The sequence below is a fragment of the Pezoporus wallicus genome, unplaced genomic scaffold (genome assembly GCF_028554395.1).
Source record: "Pezoporus wallicus isolate ANWC-B61680 ecotype Strahan unplaced genomic scaffold, APGP_CSIRO_Pwel_v1 contig_5485, whole genome shotgun sequence".
NCBI classification, from domain to species: Eukaryota; Metazoa; Chordata; class Aves; order Psittaciformes; family Psittacidae; genus Pezoporus; species Pezoporus wallicus.
The window spans coordinates 6,929,432-6,949,350 of NW_026641550.1; the positions used below are offsets into that span (position 1 = coordinate 6,929,432).

General features: G+C 44.1%; 1 protein-coding gene and 1 long non-coding RNA gene across 11 annotated transcripts in view; one reads left to right on the top strand and one right to left on the bottom strand.

The window, feature by feature from the left end:
• The first annotated feature begins 2,948 nt into the window (after window positions 1–2,948).
• Window positions 2,949–13,141, top strand: LOC130607318 (uncharacterized). 2 transcript variants are annotated; one of them, XR_008974214.1, is made up of 2 exons: window positions 2,949–3,369; window positions 12,671–13,141. It is a non-coding gene; the product is annotated as an uncharacterized LOC130607318 (long non-coding RNA). The 2 variants fall into 2 exon arrangements; XR_008974215.1 differs by having other exon boundaries at window positions 2,949–3,358.
• PHACTR1 (phosphatase and actin regulator 1) overlaps window positions 8,552–19,919 on the bottom strand; it is a 318,474-nt gene continuing 307,106 nt past the window's right edge. For all 9 annotated transcript variants that reach the window (XM_057424312.1, XM_057424310.1, XM_057424311.1 and 6 more), the window contains 3 exons: window positions 14,278–14,418; window positions 10,968–11,044; window positions 8,552–8,703 (listed from right to left, as the gene is read on the bottom strand). In XM_057424312.1, the coding sequence (XP_057280295.1) occupies window positions 8,688–8,703; window positions 10,968–11,044; window positions 14,278–14,418 (234 nt within the window). In that variant the 3' untranslated portion in view covers window positions 8,552–8,687. The remainder of the gene's footprint in view (window positions 8,704–10,967; window positions 11,045–14,277; window positions 14,419–19,919) is intronic.

The window sequence follows — 19,919 nt, forward strand, 5'->3', positions numbered from 1 at the left end:
GTTTATCTTCCAAAACATACACTGGGGAAGCTTGGGACTTCCAAGCAGGCTACACCTAAAAAAAACATGGGTAGATTATTTGTGCTGGATTCTGAGATGCTGCTGTTGGTGCGTCTGGAAATGCCTCATTTCCCTCAGTTCAGAAAAAAAGTTTGTGTCTGCTCTGAAAGCCGTTGCTGTGTCTGTATTGTAGTGCAATCCATTTAGTTCACTTCAGATGGGAGCTTGTTTTCCTAGCCTAGGCATGAAAGCTGGGTAGCATGGATAGGAAAGAGCATATACATTCTGTGAATAACAGCACTGAATTCTGTAACATGCAGTGCACAAGATTTTCAAGTAGTGGCTGCAGGTGCAGTCTGAGAGAGTATCCATTTGATCATTTTTCCCTCAGGCTGCACAGCTTACTCACAAAACCTCCAAAGTCACATACACATTATTCAGACCTTTAGACAGCAGATTACTTAGTTATTAAAAAAACAAGCAGTGATGACACTGGAGGTGTTAAGTAGTTTCAGTCCTGAAAGGAAATCAATAACTCGTATTCTGTGAAGAGAGATGCACTGAATCAGGATTAGAATTACCCGTTAGTGTTATTGCTCCCAGACTTGCCAGTGAGTGCTCTCAGTGATGATCACTGTTTGACTGGAGGCTCTAAACGTTGCTTTCTGTGGGGCGGTTAGTTTTTAATTTAAAGCCTTTTTTCCATCAATAGGCAGGTCCTGGAGCTGCACAGATGAGAGACAGAGGTCTGCCTTCACAGAGTCATAGAAGGGTTGAGGCTGGAAGGGACCTCTGGAGGTCACTGGGTCCAACCCCCTGCTCAAGCAGGGCCACCTAGAGCCAGTTGGCCTAGACCATGTCCAGACAGCTTTTGAATGTCTACGGGGAGGGAGAGTCCACTGCCTCTCTGGGTAACCTGTGCCTGTGCTTGGTCATCCTCACAGTAAAAACCTCATGTTTCCACATGAGCAACAGCAGTTTTACTTAAACATATTCAGTGTATGTGGGATGGATCCTCAAACGTTGCTCCACTGTAATGTCAGCTGACGTTTGTATGCAGCTTTTTCAGTTTCATGTACAAAGAACAGGGTGTTTCTTTAATGGAGTTCATTATTTCTTCTGGGCTATGCTGAAAGAGGGGAGTTCTCTAGGGAATAGATAGTGGTTTAACTCCATGCTTCCTTCACTGATCTCGTAAGAGATATTCGTGTGTATCTGAACAGATCCATTTCCGGGCTTTCACTGTGGATTTATGAGGGATACAGTTTATGCAGAAAACTGACTGAATTCCCAAGAGACTGAAAGTATGAATCTGGCTAACTTACACTCAGTTAATTTTTTGTGATGTCTGCTCAGTTGAACATAAGACGTTAGCTCTGAGACCTGCTTCCCAAGAGAGCACAAAAGCAAGATGTGAGCTTTCACTGTCCCCACCATGTGATGATCAGGGTGCGGCTGAGGCAAGACAGCTTAGGGTGGAATCTGCCATTTAGGCAGCCTTGGTCTGTGCTTCCAGCCTGGAGTTTGGCATATGTGGCTAACAATTGCTTTTGTACCTCTTGAACACCACAAATAGTGTAGTAGGCAGTTCAAGTTTGGTTATTTACCTGCTGTGGACTATTGCCTTACGCAGATGATTTTGAAGTTGCACATAGTTGAGCCTCCAATGCAAATCCCTGGCTAGGTAATATGGGAAAGGGGTTACCTTTGCTATTTGTTTTCTGTTACCTCTATGTCATTCAGGAGGACTGTGGATGTTCATTTTTCTTGAGAAGCTTGAAAAATGAGGTATTTTGTCTTTGTTTGCATTATTTCTCCCTGACTGGCAGAGCATGTAACTGCTTGTTGCGTGCCTGTTTGTTCATAAAGAACTAGCTGCTGAGAGTGTTTTTTGGTTTATTCCCCCCTCCCCCCCTCCCTTTTTTTTTTCCCCTGGAAACAATAGAAACAACACTGAAGCATTCATGTTGGAGAGTGAAAGCTCCCCCCTCAAGCCTTCTCCTGCTCTCCTGCCAAATATCTTCATGGGCTTTGAAAACAAGAAAAATACACTTAATTTGGTCCAGTTCTTCCCTCAAGCAGTACTTTCTCTCCAGAGAGGTTTAGAGCAATGCCACATGTCTGTGCTCTCCTGTGTTGCACCAAATCTTTTCCAGCTGATGTCCAAATGTGATGGAAACTCCAGATAAGAAAAGTAATGGCAGATGTCAGAGGATGATGCTTGAAAAAAGATGAGTGATTTGAAGTCTGCCAAGGGGCCTAAGAGTATGTGAAGAAAAGTGTAAGAGTGTGGAGACAGAAGTGGCTGAAGTACAGTAATTTAGAGCTGATCAAGTAACAATGTTGGAGAGTAGGTTCCTGCTGATAAGAGCAAAACTTCCAGGGACACATGGGATGACTTCAATTGAAGAGGGTGTCTCTCTGAACACCGGCATTCCTAACCACGCAGCACAAATTCACTGATCAGCCAGGCTTTCATGCATTCTGCCACTTAGGGAAAGAATTCTGTAAGCAATTTTTGTACAATGGCTAGGCAGTGCTTGTCTGGGTGAGTGCAGGATGGTGGTGCACCTCCGCATTGTGCCCTGACGGATGTGGGGATGACGGAGTGCACACCAGAAGCTATCAGCTTGCGCTGCTCAGGAGGGTGGCCGCTTTGTCCCATGCAGACTGGCTCAACTGTGTGACCAGGGCATGGCCATGCTGTTTGTTTTGGACTTGGTTGCCAGGGAGCCCTGATCTGAGCTGTGAAGGGCAGAATCGGAGGTGAGGAACATGATAGCAAAGCAGTCTCACCCCATACCTGCACCAAGGGCACTGAGCTCTTAGCCAGGTACTGCTAAGCAGCACTGTGGTTTTGCATGTGTGACAGTTTAATAGGAAATTGTGGGTTTTTTTCAGCCTTCTCTGTTTCCAACCTAAAGGTGGTGTTAGATTGCAGTTTTGACTGCTAGGAATTACATGGACTTTACTGAAGACACAGTAGGTCAGTGAAAACTTACGCAAAAGGAAACAAAGAATTTGGTCAGTTAAAGTATATGGACCTTTCATTTTTATGTAGTGGGAAGGCTGGGTGCATCAGAGGAGGGAAGTGGCTCCCACCTGCCAGTTACAGTGAGGATGCTGGTGCTGGTTGTCTCTTAGGGGTCCAAATTTTTGCACCATCAGTTACGAAAACTAAAGAGCCTACACAGCGCTGTTACCTTCTGTGCTTTCTGCAGGCTGCTAGTGAGACTGTTTGAAGGTACGTACTTACCCTGGTCAAGGTGGTTTTTCTTCACCCTTTCACGCTGGCTGCAGCTTGTCACAGCCTGAAATGCTGTGCAACCACAGAAGCTACTGAGGAAAAGATGATAAGGTGGTATGAAAGTAGGTGGATGTGCAGGTACAGCTCTTCTGCTGCAACAGCACTTGCTAGTACTGCTCAGTGATGTTTGCTATAACCACAGGGTGCTGCATAGTGGACAAAAACTTGTGAACAGGGGAGTTGGGTTTGGGTTCCCAGTGTTGGGGGGTGTGAGCGTGTCTAGTGCAGACTGTCGGTTTTCGTCCTTTACTAGCCTGGTGCTGGGTACAACTTAAGCAGCTGAGGTACCAGTCATCTTCCTTCACACATCTTTACTGATCCAGCTCACGAGACAGCACTAGTGTCTCAGTTGATATGGTGTCCCCTCAATCTGTTCTGGTAAGTCTTGTTCTGCTTTGCTTCCCACTGAGGTGTGAGCATGCTGTGGGCATGCACTATGTCGCTGCAGCTGCCAGGCTGTAGTGCTGAGCCTGGCTGGCAGCAGGAGGGCTGCTATCCTCTATTGCATCCCTTTGTTACACTATCAATCACTGGGACAGAGGGTGATAAAATACACAGGCACAGGAATGCTTTTTTTAAATGAATTTTTTTAAGAAACTGCATACATCAGAGACAAACAATAATTTAAATACCATGCAGTTTCAGTATGTACAAAAACTAGGACATAGAGATCCAGTTTAATTTTTTTTCTAGTTATTTACATCATTTTCATACAGCCATAATCTGTTAAATTACAATACTGGAAGAGCACGATTAACAGCCACCACACTCACTCCTATACAAAGACAAACTATATACATACACTTGGATATCAACTGGAAAATGCAACTGGTGCAGGAGTAACTGGGATACATGAGAACACAGGTAATGTGCCCATCACCTCTTCTTTGTTTACAGAAGTTGTTCCAAGCTCGGGCAGACCAAACACCTGGGAAAAATTGTTTATTCCCTTTTTCTTTCCTGATATTTTTATTAGCCTAGTCATCTCCCATGGCTATTTATACAAAGTGATTTTATTTGCAGGCACGTTAGGGAGCCCTCATTCACGCGTAACTGTGGGTTTCCATCTTGACCATCTATTTCTATGTGTGCAAGCTTTTACTAGGCATGTTGGAATTTCTCCCCCTCTGTGGGTTTGTAATGTTTCCACAGCGCAGACAGCACCGTAGAAATAACAAAGGAAGAGTTTGGTGTCAAGTTGCAGTGGTAACAGAGTGCTGTGATTAGATGGAAGTATTAGGCTGAAATATGCTTGTGTAATAGGCTCACTAAATTGTTCCAGTTAAACAGTTAGAAGTCTATAAAATTCCATTCCCCCCTTCCCTCTCCTCTTCCAGTAATGTCCACAGTGCACATGAGGAATTGTCTAGACACAAAAGCTGGCCTGAGCCTGTCCCATCAAACCTGCAGCCTGACACTTCAGCCTGCAAGTATATAACCAGAGGGTCATGGTACTGAGGAAAAGCTGCAACACTGACACCTTCTCCATTAGCCATAAATACATTGTCGGGTCCCTCCTGGCGAGGGTGCAGGTGGGAGGGTGATGCCACCATCATTTCCTCACCACTGCTTTTTTTCAAACAATCAAATCTTTCCTCTAGACATTTTGGAGTAGCTTTTCCAATCCCCACCAACTCCCCAGCTCCCCCAGTTTCCACTACATCTTTCCACAGGCTGTAGAACAGATGTCACAACTCTTGCACATTTTAAGTACAAATAACCCATGAGGATTCAGTAGATTATAATCAAATGTTTTTCTTCCTTGACTCTAGAATATTACCTCCGTTATCAGCCAGAGATCATTATCATCCAGAGATGGATGATCGGAATAGCCATTTTTTGTTCTGTGTTGATTTTTCCATTCTCTAAATCTGACGTAATGTCTTTATTACTACTGTTAATCTCCTCCTAATAGGAATGAGGCTGACTGGTGTTAACTGCAATGTTAACAGAATTTTAGCAGGGATTCCATCATCATCTGTATGTCCTACATATATTCAAGGTTGAAGGTGGGGAAATCATGATTTTGTTGGTTTTGGGTTTTTTTTCTTCACCCCAACAGAACACAGCTACTTTGCTGTGATAGAGAGGGCTTCCACAGAAGAGAGGACAAGTGCTCAAGAAAACAGATTTTAAATAAAGGACTAGCTTTCCCCAGTGTGCTTGCAACTTCCCATGGATGCCAGAGGTGGGTATGCAAACCCAGTGTTCAGGTTGTTGAAGAATGCCTTGCCAAAGGTTGACTTTGCAAAATACCCAGAGTCACTGAATCTAAAATCAGATGAAGTGCCAGTTATGTGATGGTTATTACAATGCCAAACGCTTTATATGGCTTCTTTCTCCTCTCCCTTCACCTTTTCAGTAATAAGCTCTGCTTCCAATTTGGGAGAAATATGGCAGTGCTTCCACTGTGTCCTGCAGTCTGCTCAGCCAGGAGTTAACATAATTGAAAACAAAAGGAAAAGGCATTGCTGCAAGTAGCTGCCCTGGGGACAGCATGAATCCTGAGGCAGGTAGAGCATGACAACTCGCCAAGTGGTCAGCAGGGACCTACCGTGAGCCCATCCAGATGAAGGCAGGGTGCTGGGGAACATCTGGCCCTCAGGACTTGGCTGGTATGTGCCTCAACCAGTGTCCTGGGGTTTATTTAGGCTACCAGACAGGCAGCCGTGGGCACTGCTGGGATCCATGCCCACACGGGACAGGGGCAGGCCCCAGACTGTCCACAGACTACCCATTCCCCAGGGACTCTATTCCACCTCTTCCTTTTCATTTTAACCAGAAAATGAAGAAAAGAAAAAAAGAAAAAATTCTCACTTTTTCTTCCCACCAGCCTGCTGAGTCCTGTGATTTCTGTCACTGCTGCTCCTTGAATGGCTTTCCTTCCCCTTTCATAGGGAATGTCTAAGCTAATGATGCCAGGGCAGGTATTAGATCCATAATGGGAACATGAGGGCTTGTTACTCTTCAGAACAGTTATATTGCAGAGCCCTTTCCTAATACAATGTATGTGTAGTCAAAAGCATAGGGTTTTGTTTTCCTTTTTGAAAGCTGTGATGCAGTCTTCTTGTGTGTGCATGCGTATGTGAATGAGTTTAAAAACATGAACCCCAGGTTTTCATGAAAATTAACCCACAGCAGTGTGTTCCTGGCTGGTATGTACGCGCTCTGTCTTTGCTGCACTGAGCTGATAACATTGCACATTAAAGATGAAGTTGTATCTAAAGCAACTGTGAGCTGGTGATAGAGAAATCACTGTGTGTGTTTCTTTGGAAATCATTACCGAGTCTGGGAAGCGTATCACATCAGGCACCAGAAACCAGCTATTTTTTACTTCCTGTATAGCATCTTCCATCCTACAACATCCTACAAGCCAATTCTTAATAGCTGATAATGTACAGCATTGCAAGGATGGCCACAGATGAGAAATGTTTTCATTTGTCTCTCTCGACAGAGATAAATCTGTGACGTACCGAGTACCATCACTAAATGTAAATGGAGTGCTTTAGCCATACTGCCAGTGTTTTGGCAGGGTAGGTGCCAAAGCAGGCCTTCTGCTTTACTCCTTCCTCCAGAGGAATGAGGTGGAGACCTCATCAGAGGCAGGACTGTTGGCACTGTTGCAGCAGCATTGGCCACTGAATGCTCAGGTGCAAGAGGCTTCTCAGCCCATGATCAGTGAAGGGCAATGTTAGCACATCATCAGGGGAGGTAGAGAGGGAGCACAGAGGGTGGGTAGGTACATGGAAGACAATAAGAAAGGGAAAAAACCCCCAAACAGAATAATTAATAGGAATACTGTAGTAAAAAACTTTGGCCTCTCTGTTCAAACTGTCAAAGCAAAATAGCTATTAGGGAAGAAAAAAGGTGTCCTGAAGTAATAATCTGGAGCTTCTTAAAGTTGCTACAGTGCTTTGGGCCACTGACCCAAACCATGGCATAATAGTTGCTTGTATGAGCTGGAAATGATTTCTAGACAATGTTTGCCCCAGCTTGCTGGCGTTGTACTAGTTAAGGACTTGATTCTGGAAGGTGCTGGCCTAAGTTCAGAAAAGCACTTGAATGTGTTCAGCTTCAATTAAGCCTGTCAGACATGCTGTTGAATTCAGTGAGGCTGTTTGCATGCTTACTTGGTTAAGCATGTGTTTAAATTGGCAGGTAAACCAGGCCCAGAGTGACCCGCTCTCTGAGCTCCACTTGGTCAGTTTGTGTGCTAAACCACTATAATAAAAATAAATTAAAACCAAACCAGAACACTTCTGAATTGCTGTCCTTATGCCCCAGCTGTGGGTGCCAATGACAAGTCCCACCATCCATACCAATGCACCACACTCCTTTTGTTAGGCCAGGCAACACAGTCTGTCACGCTTTTCTGTGTGAGTTTAGGATCAGTTCTTGAAACACCTGATACAGCAAGGATAGATATTGCTCACCGAATCCTCAGCTCCTTCTGGCGCATGTACCTCTGCAGAGCCGGTGCGAATCCCAGCCTTGCTGCCAGATGTGCGTGTCGGCTCTTAGGCAGTCATGAGGCTTGCGTGTAAAAACAAACTACAAGCTGAGTGAATGCCATGCAGTGACTATGAAGAGATGGGTTTTGCTTGCCTGTCCTTAACATTCTCGTCATTTACTGCTGATGGGTTCACAACTGGGTTTAGAAAATCAGAGATGAAAAATAAACAGTTGGTAGAACTGAACCAGCCTTCAGTAGGGTGTCCTGTACTCTACAGCTGATGCCTTTTTCTGCTTGGGAGCCGAACAATGTGGATTGACTGGCCATAAACTTCTCCCGGGAAAGAAAAGCCTTTCTAGTCAGATGGTATTCACAGATGGGCTGGCCCATAGAGTAGTTTTGCTCCTTCATTGTCCCCATAAGGTGCTTGCAGCCTGAAAGGAGTGTTTGGTTTAAGTGCTGTAATGTCATAGGTGCTTGTCTTTTGGAGACTTCAGCCAGGCCAGTGCTTCCCTGAACACCATCTCAGGGCTCTCTAGAGTCGATGACAGAGGCTTGTCAGGATGAAGGGTGCCTGAAGACGAAATGGATGCACCACCAGCTGGGCTTGAACATGTATGGCAAATCCACATGCCAGGAAAGTCTTATACATAGATGCCAAGTCTTGGCACAATTCCCACCAGGGGTATTTTCTGTTACTTTTTCTGTTACTGAAGCTTGAACCAGCAGGTCTGATGATGCTGCAGTACCCATCACATGTAAATACAATTTTTCTTTTTTTTTAATATTTGTTTTTCTACTTTTTTTTTTTAAAGGCAGTTCAGAAGATTTACACTGTACGTAATGGGGAAATGAATAATACCAGCACTTATGGTTTCTTATAGTTATGTTTTGAAGATGGCATAGTAGTCAGGTAGAATTGAACTGCTACGGTCTATGAAACCTAAAACACAAGTGGGGAGGGAAAAAGAGAAATACTAAGATAATATTCTCACATGCATGTCATACATAAAGAAACCTGGAGAGCTAATTGCTACCGTGACACCATCAGGCAGCTCAATTCCTGCAGCACTGACATCAGCCATGCTGCACTGCAGACCCAGAACAGACACACACACTTCTTGGCTCTCGCCAGTCTGACACACAGTTCATAGGCAAACACTCTTTGCACCAAAACCTACCAAATGCAGTAATATGCTTTGGGTCTACTCTGTCAAATCCCCAAGTGAGTTATTTCAGAGCAGCCACTCCTCCTGCAGACCACACCATGACTGATTCAAAAAAAATTGTCTGGTTTAGACAAAACTTATGCTCCTTAGCCAGAAAGATGTACATACCGTTCATGTATGATTATTCCTGAGTGCTGGAGGCTAAAGAGGCAAGTACTGCTGAAATGGCCATACTTTCTGCAAGTACACCCTGTGTCAGGAGCTGTGGGTTTGTCAGCTCTGCAGAGGTTTTTTATTTAGGCTTTGATTTTTCACTCCATTATGAATTAATTAATGTGTCCCACTAGTAAAGCAACACTCACATTCTTTCCTCAGCTCATGCCACTGCTTAATGACATGAATAGCTCATTACCTTGCTAATGATTTTATAATGGTGATTTATCTAAGTTTGTTTAATGGAATTACTCTATTTTGTTTAAGCGTCCTTCTTTCAAGTGCGTATTTCCCAAAGCCACTTGTCTAACCAGCAAGTCCTGCTGAACTTCTATTCCAATTTCTATTATATTAGCTATAGCCCTGAGTATGTTTGGCTCAGACTTAGCGAGTCAAAGCCATTCAGCAGCTTTCGGATACAGTAGCACCTCAAAAGGGTCACAGCTCACCCCAACACTGTGAGAGAAGCAAATACTGCCCAGAAACCTGTGAAAGCCAAGCAGCCAGAGAGACTTCTGGAAAACTAAACCAATCTCTATGTTTGTGGGATGCTAAAGGCCTCATGGAAGTCAACAGAGCTGTCTGTTGTAGCTTGATTCCTTGTAGCAACACTCCCTTTAAAACAAAAGAGCCTCATCCTTTCTAAATGTATCACTGCTCTCCTGGAGGAGTGAGCCAAACGTCCCCCAGAGGCTGAGTCACTGGGGTCAACAGATTTAGGCCAACTGCACACCCTAAGGCTTCTTCCAGACTTTATTGCTCAAAGGCGGCTGGCCTGGCTCCAGCAGCACTCTGTTACTGCAAACCCTGGTGCAACCACCCTAACACATGCTAGGAAGTAGACGGAAGATCATTTCTGCAAGGGAGTATGTGCTTTATACATGTGGTGAATTTTAATATAATTATTAATTTATGCACATTAAAATCCCCTAGTACAAAATTAATTTTGCCTTAAGCTTTTCTACATTTTTCTTAACAGTACTGACTGCATATTTCACAAGCATCTAGCTGATGAGTGTATTAATAAACAGGCAGCTCCATTTCTGCACCAGATCTGACTGTCAGTTGTCTCCAATACCTAACACCTGTCTTTAATGTCTAACGGTGAGCAGGGGTTAAGGTTGATTTGCAAAGGCCTGGCTTCAGCTGACAGGCCAGGAATTCAGCTTATCTCAGCATCAAAGCCAGAGCAGGCTCAGCACAGGCTGTGTGAGGGGACTTGTCCTGACCTTCCAGCATGCCTCGGCCCTAGCCTGTCAGAGAGGAGGGTTGTTACTTTGGGGTCATGGATAATGCATCAGCCTCTAACATTTTAAACAACAAAAACAAGTCTAAAAGTTTAAAAAATAATGCCTCTCGTCATGTCAGTCTTGCTATTTCTCCACTGCATTGCCTATAGCAGGATATGGAGGGCGGGACTGAGCAACCTGTGTGTGGGACACACGTAGTTTGGAACAGCTGTATGCTCAGTGGGGTTTGAGTGTGTGCTCATTCATGCCTACGTGCTGGTTCTGCACGAGTTCCCTGTCCTCCTTCAGACACCAACACCACTTCTAATATCAAGAGAAAAGACACGCAGCTAGAGCACCAAGACTTAAAAAATAAAGGGAGGTTACATGTCATTAACAGACAGCACATGGCTGCGTAACGCCACATAACGGGGCAGCATGAGTTTGTCTGTGTGAGTTTCTTTTACAGCCTGTAATTCTACATGTTGTCTAGACCTCATGGTGTGTTCAGTCAGTGTTGGAGAAGCAGCTGCTGCGTTTTCCTTTTGAAAACAACAGTATTCATTGATAGTCTTAAAAAATGAATCTCAGCTTACCTTGTTAGATGCCTACTTAATTCATGAACTTCCATTTCACTGCTTTTAAATTCATTAAGCTCTTTTCGAATGGCTGCCTGCAAAGGACAAATAAACTCATAAATGTATAATTGAGAGAGATCAAAATAAGTTCACTTTGTTCTCAGTATATTAGAAGTGAAGAAAAACGTAAAGCTTTAAAATATGAAAAGGAACAGATATAAACATATTCTAAATCACATCAAGGGAAAAGATAAATGTTTCATTGGAACTGCTTAATTTGAGAACGTATCAGAGATAATACAGATACAGAATCCAATTCCGCTTATTGTGTAAACACTGTCATGTACAAAACCCAAATCAGCATAAGCATGAGGAAAAAAAAAAATGCGCACCACAGTTTCTCAAACACAGCAATCTGTTTTGGAGCTGGACTGTGAGTAAACTGGGCCTGGATACTGCCAGGCTCATGTTTGAGATGTCTCCTGCCTTTATGCGGTCCTGAATTTCCTTGGGTGAAGTTACCTGAAGTGGCTGAGGTTACTTGGGAGGGAAAAATGGATGCCTGGCTCCCTGCCCTCTACTCTGCCTCAGACTGTGCCCCTCTGACCTCCTCCTCCCTTCTGCCCCAGCTGTGCCATTTATTGAGCTGATGCCACACACTAATCCAGCAGAAAACTATCCACAGGCGGTTGTATTCAGCATCTGCAGGAGACCTGGTTACCTACAGCCTCCGTGGCTTACCCTTGAGGGAAAAGAACACCAGGGCTGACTGGCAGGAAGAGAAGTATTGAATAATAAAAAAATAGAGGAGGTGAGTTGGAAGGACTCTGCTTTGCGGTAGAGATGGTGCTCAGCAAAACTGGCTCAAGTCCCAAGCCTAGAGTCAAGGCTTCTGGCAACCCTGTGATATTTGTAAACCACAAGCGAGTTTCACTGTGAGCATTTGGAGAGGATGTGTAAGGTGGCTGCTGTGGCTTAATGCTCCCCTGGGTCCAAGTGTGCTGCTGCTTTTCCCTGTGATACTGAAAACATCAGCATCAGTGGATGCAAGTGGCACCTCCGTTCTGTCAGGAGTTTTTCTTGATGAAGGAAATCTAAACTGGCACAAACAGCATGAGCCCAAACCAGGGTTTTTGCAAAAGCCACTGATCCAGCCACTAACTACGTTTGCCTTGACAAGCCCTAAGTGATAGGTTTCGTGACTGTGATCCACTGAAAAGGCCCCTTGTGCTCTTTCTGTACAGCTTTGGTTTTTTATTTACCTAAGAATGTCTGTCAGGCTCTGCTTCCATCTATGAGGACAGAGCAACGGTGGTGCAGCAACTCAAGGGCCCACCTTCGGCAGACCAATTTGCTACTTCAGTGAAGCCACTTGGGCTGCTTACTCGCACAAGGTCTGACATTTATTCCCCTCTGCATCCCTTGTCTGTTGGAGAGATTTAAAAGTGCCCTTTTTGTTCCTATCACAGTCAGACCTGGCAAAGATGAAGTCAGACTGAAGGCAATTCCTTACATCAGCACACAGAACAAGATTTACTGACAAACACAGAAGTCCATTACTAATATCTGTTTTTCAATAAACCTCGCCTGTGCTGACCAATAAAGACAGTTATTGAATCAAAGCTTTGGAAGAAAATAATCTTAAAAGATTATTAGGATGTTGCAACTTTGTCAGGCATTGTGGAGTTGATTCTAATTTATCTGGCTATTTTTTCCAACAGTGGACACAGCAGTGGGGAAAAGCAGGTCATCTGAATGGCAGAAATCAGAACATTGGTCACAGGACCCAAAGCCAAAAGAGAAATATCTGCTTCCTTATGCCATGAGGGGCATTAATATTAGAGTGACAAACAATTCTTCTGCATTGCTGAGAAAAGATTCATTTGGAGAACTCAGGCCCTTTGGTTGGGGTACTGACTTTCCACATACATTATGAAAAAGTGAGTGCAAAGTACTTTGCCTTAATGCTGAATTCTTTACCAGGCTATATTTAATAGTGGTATTTAATACTTGTTCTTTTCACAGACGCAGGATGAGGAAGGACCTCTCTGGACACCAATTTTCCCCCTTCCCAGCTGAAGTTTCTCCATGCCTTTCATCCCAGACAGGGATCTCTCAAAGGCTGCAGAACCAATTGGAGATAGAATCCCTCCCACATCTACCAATTGGGAGAATAAAACTAAGTTGGTCGTATAAGATCTTGTCCAACATGGTGAGATAAAAGGGGAAAAGCTAATTCAACCCAGTATGTTATGGCCTGTGGGCAGTCCAGAGGACATTTTTCTGATTTTCAGATCAGTTTATGCTGATATCCAAAACTAAACTGAAAAAAGTCCTGTCAAGGAGTAAACCAGTGCTCATGAAACTATACAAGTCCTTTGGTTAAATTATGCAAGTGTAACAGGCTGCCTTTTCCTCTGTGAACAAAACCAACAGCACCATAAATGAGTGGCATGGCCAGAAACCCTGCTCCTGTCTCTAAACATTTGACATCATGGTTTCCATTGCTGCACGAGTACCACAGCAAAGAAATAGGTAAGGCTTGAATTTAGGCACCTGAAAGTCTTTAAAATTACATGGGCATCATAGAGTGACTGTAAGCTCTGGAATCACTGATCAGCCTCATAGTCCTCTTTTCTTACAGTGGCCATAAAACATTTAAATCTTCCTGAGGAAACACTAAGACCCTCAAAATGTGACTTGATATAATTTCCCAGCAATTTAACCCCTCTGTCACCAATGCCACAAATATCTCTGACACCAGAGACACCACTTAGCGAAAGTCCCACTAGTGCTCAGAGGACAATGCTCTCAGTACCAAACATGTGTCTTTCCTTTGTCTGCAGGGCTCATGCAATTTCACTTCAGTGCTTAAAATATTCTGTGTTAGAAATCCTGAGTAAAGGCCCCTGCTGTAACACACTACAGAGAAGTTACCTGGCTTCAGTGGGATGGAGCATTTTTGCACCCAGGCCTGTTCTGTCCTGACACAGCAATTCTGGCAAGACCAAAACCAACAAAGAAATAATACGGCTGCCATTAAGACCCTTCCTCAAAAGCCTTGATATCCTTTTGCCTGTGTTTAAAAGGTGTAATGCTGCTAACCTTGCTCCTAGTTCCCACGCATAAAGAAGCCTTCTTGCCAAAGATTTATGACTCAAACAACAAACCTTAAGAATGAGAAGAAACCGCAGGTATGTGGGGAAGGGATGTCAGGTGCAGGTTTATTCCTTGATGGCTATGAGACCTGTGGGACCCACCGGATGCTATTTGCTGTGACATGCCCTAGCCATTCAGATCATGGCTCTCCCAGAGTTGCTCCACTTACTTTGTCGGCGGCTGTGAGTCGTGTCCAGGGTTTGTCCGCCCTCCTGTCATAGTCCTGTGCATCTGCCACTTCCACGTAGTCACTGAAGCGGATGAGGATCTTCCTCTCACGTAGCTCTTCTACTGTGGGCCTTTGACTCAGCTGCGGGTTTGAGGAAAGAGTGGAAAAAGACATCAGGATGTCACTTTTTCCCTGTAGAGTGCTGCTTGGGGATTTGTTTTACTACAGCCATCACTATGGGGGTTCAGACATTCCCAGAGCCATTCTTTTTGTCAACCTTTCACAGAATTGCTACGTGGGAGATAACCTCTTGTTGTAGCACCTTGAACATCCTCCCACCTTGCTGCTGGAGCAGCTCACTGTTTGGGAAGTGGCTATGGCTGGACACCCTAATCCCGGGTTGAAGTTGATCCCATAGCCAGAAATGAGAAGTAACACAGGAAAGTCTTGGAGTGCAGCAATGTCTCAGGAAGAGACAAAGACCACAAGACAACTTTAAAACTACCTGCGTAGGCTGTACGCTCCCCAGCCTCGAGCTGCTGTGTGTGCTTCTGTGCTGCCTGGGAAGGGTCAGGCAAAGGCACCGGGATGCTCCTGCCCTGAATTATGTGCAAAAGGTGACAAACTACTTTCCTTACCATTCTGATATTCTCCAGACTTGTCCTTACCTCCCGAAAAGGTAGGCAGGATGATGAGTAGTGCTTATTGAACTTGTCACTGTATGCTGCAGCTCTATTTTATGTCACAATGTATTTGACTTCTAACGGTTTACACTGCATACTACAAGCCAAAAAAACCCCACAATTGCAAGGGTGGATGGGATCATGCAAAGAAAGCATCTTCATTGTTCCAAAGCATTTCTGTCAAATTCCACAGCAGAAGAGGCAGCCACGGTCAACTCTCCTCTCAAATGAGAAACAGTAGTGTGCTGGTAGTCCACCTATTATACAGTCAGTTAACAAGGCTAGGGACAGGAATTGGCTTTCAGGGATCGATTCTCCTTGGATGCACAGCATGCTGGTTAATGTCAAAAGCAATTACACAACTAGTTCTGAGAAGGTGCTATACATACATGTGCACATGGCTGTACATTAGCTGCAAAAGTCTCACTATTGGAATGAAACATCAGACATCAGGGAAAATAATATCCTGCTAACACTTAGCTATACAGTGTATCATACTATTCCCACTCACTAGGAATAGGTGTGTGTTACAATAATTCACCTTTGTTAATAATGGGAGGTCTAAATATTTCATAAAACGCTTGAGACTCTATTCTGTAAAGTTATTTAGGCTCTTGAATCCACCTTCCTCCAAAATTAAGTATCTCAGTTCCCTGCATTTCATCTTCCAGGGAGAATTAAAGATTCAAACCAGCCAAGACGCTAAGTGGAGGGTGAAAAATACCACCATTCTTCAGCATTTGGGTGCTGATGCAAGATAGCTGCACCACCCGATCCTGCCTCTAGCTTTAAATACCTGTGTGCTTGTTCTTGGCATTCATGGTTGCCTCTTTCTTCTATTTTTAGGAAAGATGGTTGCAATGGGAGGTGACCGTGGGATTGCCCTCCTTACACTGATAACCCTGAGCTCACAAACTGGATGCAAGCACATCATGCAGAGTGTCTGCAGAGGGGCACTAATGCCCTGCCTGTAAGATGCTCAGGAGGGCAGAAGTGAGGTTCTATCTGTCCTAGCTGCAGCCCAGCCATTTTGTACACACCAAAGGCAGAGAAACCACAGAAAGGAAGTGTAACCAGGAGCACAGATCTACACTCCATCACATAACGCCCTTGCCTAGGACAGCTGGCATCAGTCAAGTTACAGCTCAGCAGTTTGTGTATGACCTCCAGAGCCATTTTATGGTAAATCATGACATTTAACAGGGGAAAAGCTCCTTGCTGTTTTGAAAAAGAACAGCTTCAAAACTTCTGAATATTGCAAAGATCTTAACACTACACAGTTTTCTCACAGCCACCTTCTATGGGAGGCATGAAGTTTCCTGAAGGGAGCTGCTCTGCGTGTGGTTGTCACACAACATTCATCCTCTTTCTTCCCAGTGCTTCCCAAGAAAAGCCCCATTTTGTATACCCACATTCAGGCCAGCCTGAATAAGGTCAGCCCATGAGGTGAGCAAGAAGCATGCCTTTCTGAGCTCAGACTACACCAAGTTTTGCTTTTCAAAAAGCAAAACGTGTACACAGCAGGCATAACTTTTTTGGCTGTTTTTAGACAACAGGGTATCTCTGAGCTGGAGTATCCTGTCAGAAAAGCCAGGGGGCACAATAAAGTAGACTGAAGCACGTTTAGATTTAAAACTGTTACTTTTTGTTCTAATGGAACAAAATTGTCTCTTCAGCCTGCAGCCCTGACACCTAAGTCACCTGCAAGCCAAACACACACTGCAGTCAACAGAGGGGCTTTTAACAAAAGCGAGAAAACTGAAGTGCTATACCACACTTGGAGTATAATCCCAGTTACACTATCAGTGAGGCTTCTCTGTCCTGACTTCATCTTGAATGTGATTCCAAATTGGTAGGTTTTTCTAGTAGCTGTAGTACTAGGAGCTGCAGGTTTGTTAGCACTGATACTGTTGTTATCCGGAGAGCACAGCAGTTTTGCTTTTGATTATTTAAAATGTAACCCCTGACTATGGAAACAGAGAATTTTCATGCTGAAATAATATGGCTATACTCAAAAATTTCAAAGATAAGGGCGAGACTCCATCTTTACTTGCCTCTACTGCTTCTTTTCACACAACAGCATGAATTAAGGATGAATCACCAACCTTATCTCCACATTTCTCAGCTTTTAATATTTCAGGACATAGCCTAGATGTTGTTTCATCTTGGAACGGATTTTTTTTTTCCTAAATAAGATGTCTTACTACACTGATGACACCAACAGAATATGAAATGCTGTGAATTAAACTCTGTTTTCCTAAATGGCTACAAGGAAAGCAGGAACTGCTACAAGCTTCTCAAGCTGGAAGAGGGCTTTAAAAAACGACCAGCTCTGTTTCACAGCTTCTGTCAACTCTTGACATTAGCCAGCTTTCACATTTGTGCTAATCAAAGCAATTAGCAAGTCTGTACAAAGGAGAAGGCGGGTGGCTGTTGATACACTGAAACATACAGTGCCAGGCTGTTGGCTATAGGCAGTGTCAATAAGGCAAAAGCATCAAATGCCACAGCAGCGGTGGTGCTGGTATTTACCTCAATGCTGCACAGGGTCTTAAACAGCTAATCTGGCTTGCTTGATGCGCTGGGTATATGTTGAAATCAAAGAAATGGCGGTAAATATTGAGTCACATAAGTAAATTCTTATGTTTGCAAATGCACAAATGTCAAATCAGGTGCATCACCTGCACATTTCACATCACTGAAACCCTTGGGTGGGTGTGAAGAACAGTGCACTGATTTGCACATGAAAAATGTCAAGGGCATAAGCACATTATGAAACTTTGGTGCTAATGCGCAGTTTTTAATCTTCGGTGATACCTGAACGCAAGACAGAGTAAAAGCTGCTGCTTCTTTTCCTCTGAAGTTATACAACTATTCTTGTACATTGTTTTGAGACGCCCTGCCTTTGCTTCAGAAACCTGCAGTCAGTGCAATTTCATATACTTATACACCCCATCAGAGTGGTGGGCAGCATCCCCCTGGCCACAGAGCAGTTGGAGCAAGTGAAGCACAGAGACTAAACAACCAGCTCAGAGTGACCCAGGAGGCCTGGGGCAGAGCTGTGAACAGAAAAGAGATGCACAGACTGTTGTGCCAGCACTCTGGCTGTGAGAGAGTCCTGAAATACCACAGAGTTCATATGTAGCCATAAATTTACATATATTTACATACATAAACACACAAAAACATATCCAGTACATCAAAAACCCAACCTGATCATACTAAATGTAAAGAGAGGGACAACCACACCAAATGTTTTTCTAAAAACCATTAATTAAAGCTACAGTAATTGAACAGTTAACAAACTGCTCTGACTCTTTCGCATGCCACTGCAAGTGTTTCTTGTGAGCTGCTAAGCATGAGGGTGTCTCAGTACGTTTGGGCTACACAGAGTGTCCTGGGTTCATCAGTAGCAGTCATTTTTCTCCTCCTTGGTAGCTGGTGCAGTGCTGTGTTTTGACTTTCGGCCTGGGAACAGAACTGATAGAGATGTTTTGGTTTGGCCAAGGACTTTGTGAGCCTCATGCTCTGCCAGGGAGGAGGGGAAGCCGGGAGGAAGCAGAGACAGGACACCTGACCCAAACTGACCAAAGAGCTATTCCATACCACAGCACGTCATGCCCAGGATGTAACTGGGAGTTAGCCGGAAGGGCTGGGAGACTGCGGGGTTGGAGGAGGTATCGGTCGGTGCTTGGTCGGGCTGGGCGGGGGGAGCGAGTTATCGGTTGGCTGGTGCTGAGGTGTTGTATTCTCTTCCCTTGTTATTTCCTTTATCATTGTTATTATTGGTGGTAGCAGTAGTGATTTGTGTTATACCTTAGTTACTAAACTGTTCTTATCTCAGCCCGTGGGAGTTGCATTCTTTTTGATCCTCCTCTCCGTCCCTCCGGGAGTAGGGGGAGGGAGGGAAGGGGGGGGAGTGAGTGAACAAGTTACCTGACTGGGTTTAAACCACGACAAGAGTTTCATTCTTAAACAGGTGGGGAAACAGACCTGCAGAACAGACTCAAACTGGCTCCACTGTAGGTGTCAGTTCAGTGTCTGTTGATGTTGAAGGCACATCTCAGCTGAGATCTCACCTTGGAGTTCATTTTTATGACGTGAGCTGCAGTCTCTTAGGTCAAAATTGCTTAATGCTACACACTCCTTCTTGCTCAACACCTGACAATGAGCACTGCTTCTTCTAAGAGGCAGAAGGAACTGGGCACATTTGTAACTTACAGTAAAAGGACATGGTCAAGGACACAATGCAACTGCCTTCAACAGGCAGTGGTGCTCCAAGTGGAGGGAAGTGTCTCATTGCACTGTGTGGTGAGTGACCTCATTATTTGAGTGTGAACCAGGGCAAAAATACCTTTTGAATTAAATGGAATTGTATTAATGCAAACACAGTGTAAAATGAATGAGGACAGGACCTCCCATATCTTGTCATTGGAGGTCAAGTTTTCCTCCGTATATTCTGGATCACTGGAGATAGAAACAGGCACATTTCAGGCTTTAATACCAAGCCAATTTGCAAGGAAAGGTTTAACACAAACCCCTTTGTTCTTGGCATGGGAAATGAAGCAAGCCCAAGCACTGCCACCAGGTAAAGTGGAAGGGGATGTACTCTTGCCAGTCTGGTTTTGGGATTTAGTCAAATGCGAAATGCAGAGTTTGCTCCACTTGTCTTGTCACTTCATTATTGCCTATTTTGTTACCTTGCTAAAATGTTATGGATGTTATTTAAGGAAGAAACCAAGGTGAAAAACTACAGATGCTAACTAGCAGTGCACATAACTTCTCTTCTTTGTTCCTCACCTTTTGTGGTAAGATGCAGGAGCAGGAAATGATGAAAATGCCTCAAAGAACTTTCCCTCTGACTATAATTGCAGTTTATCCAAATTAACCCCCAACTTCTTTTCTTCTCTGACTTTTCCCCCTTCCCCGCTTCCCTCTGATGAATCCCACCTCTCTCAA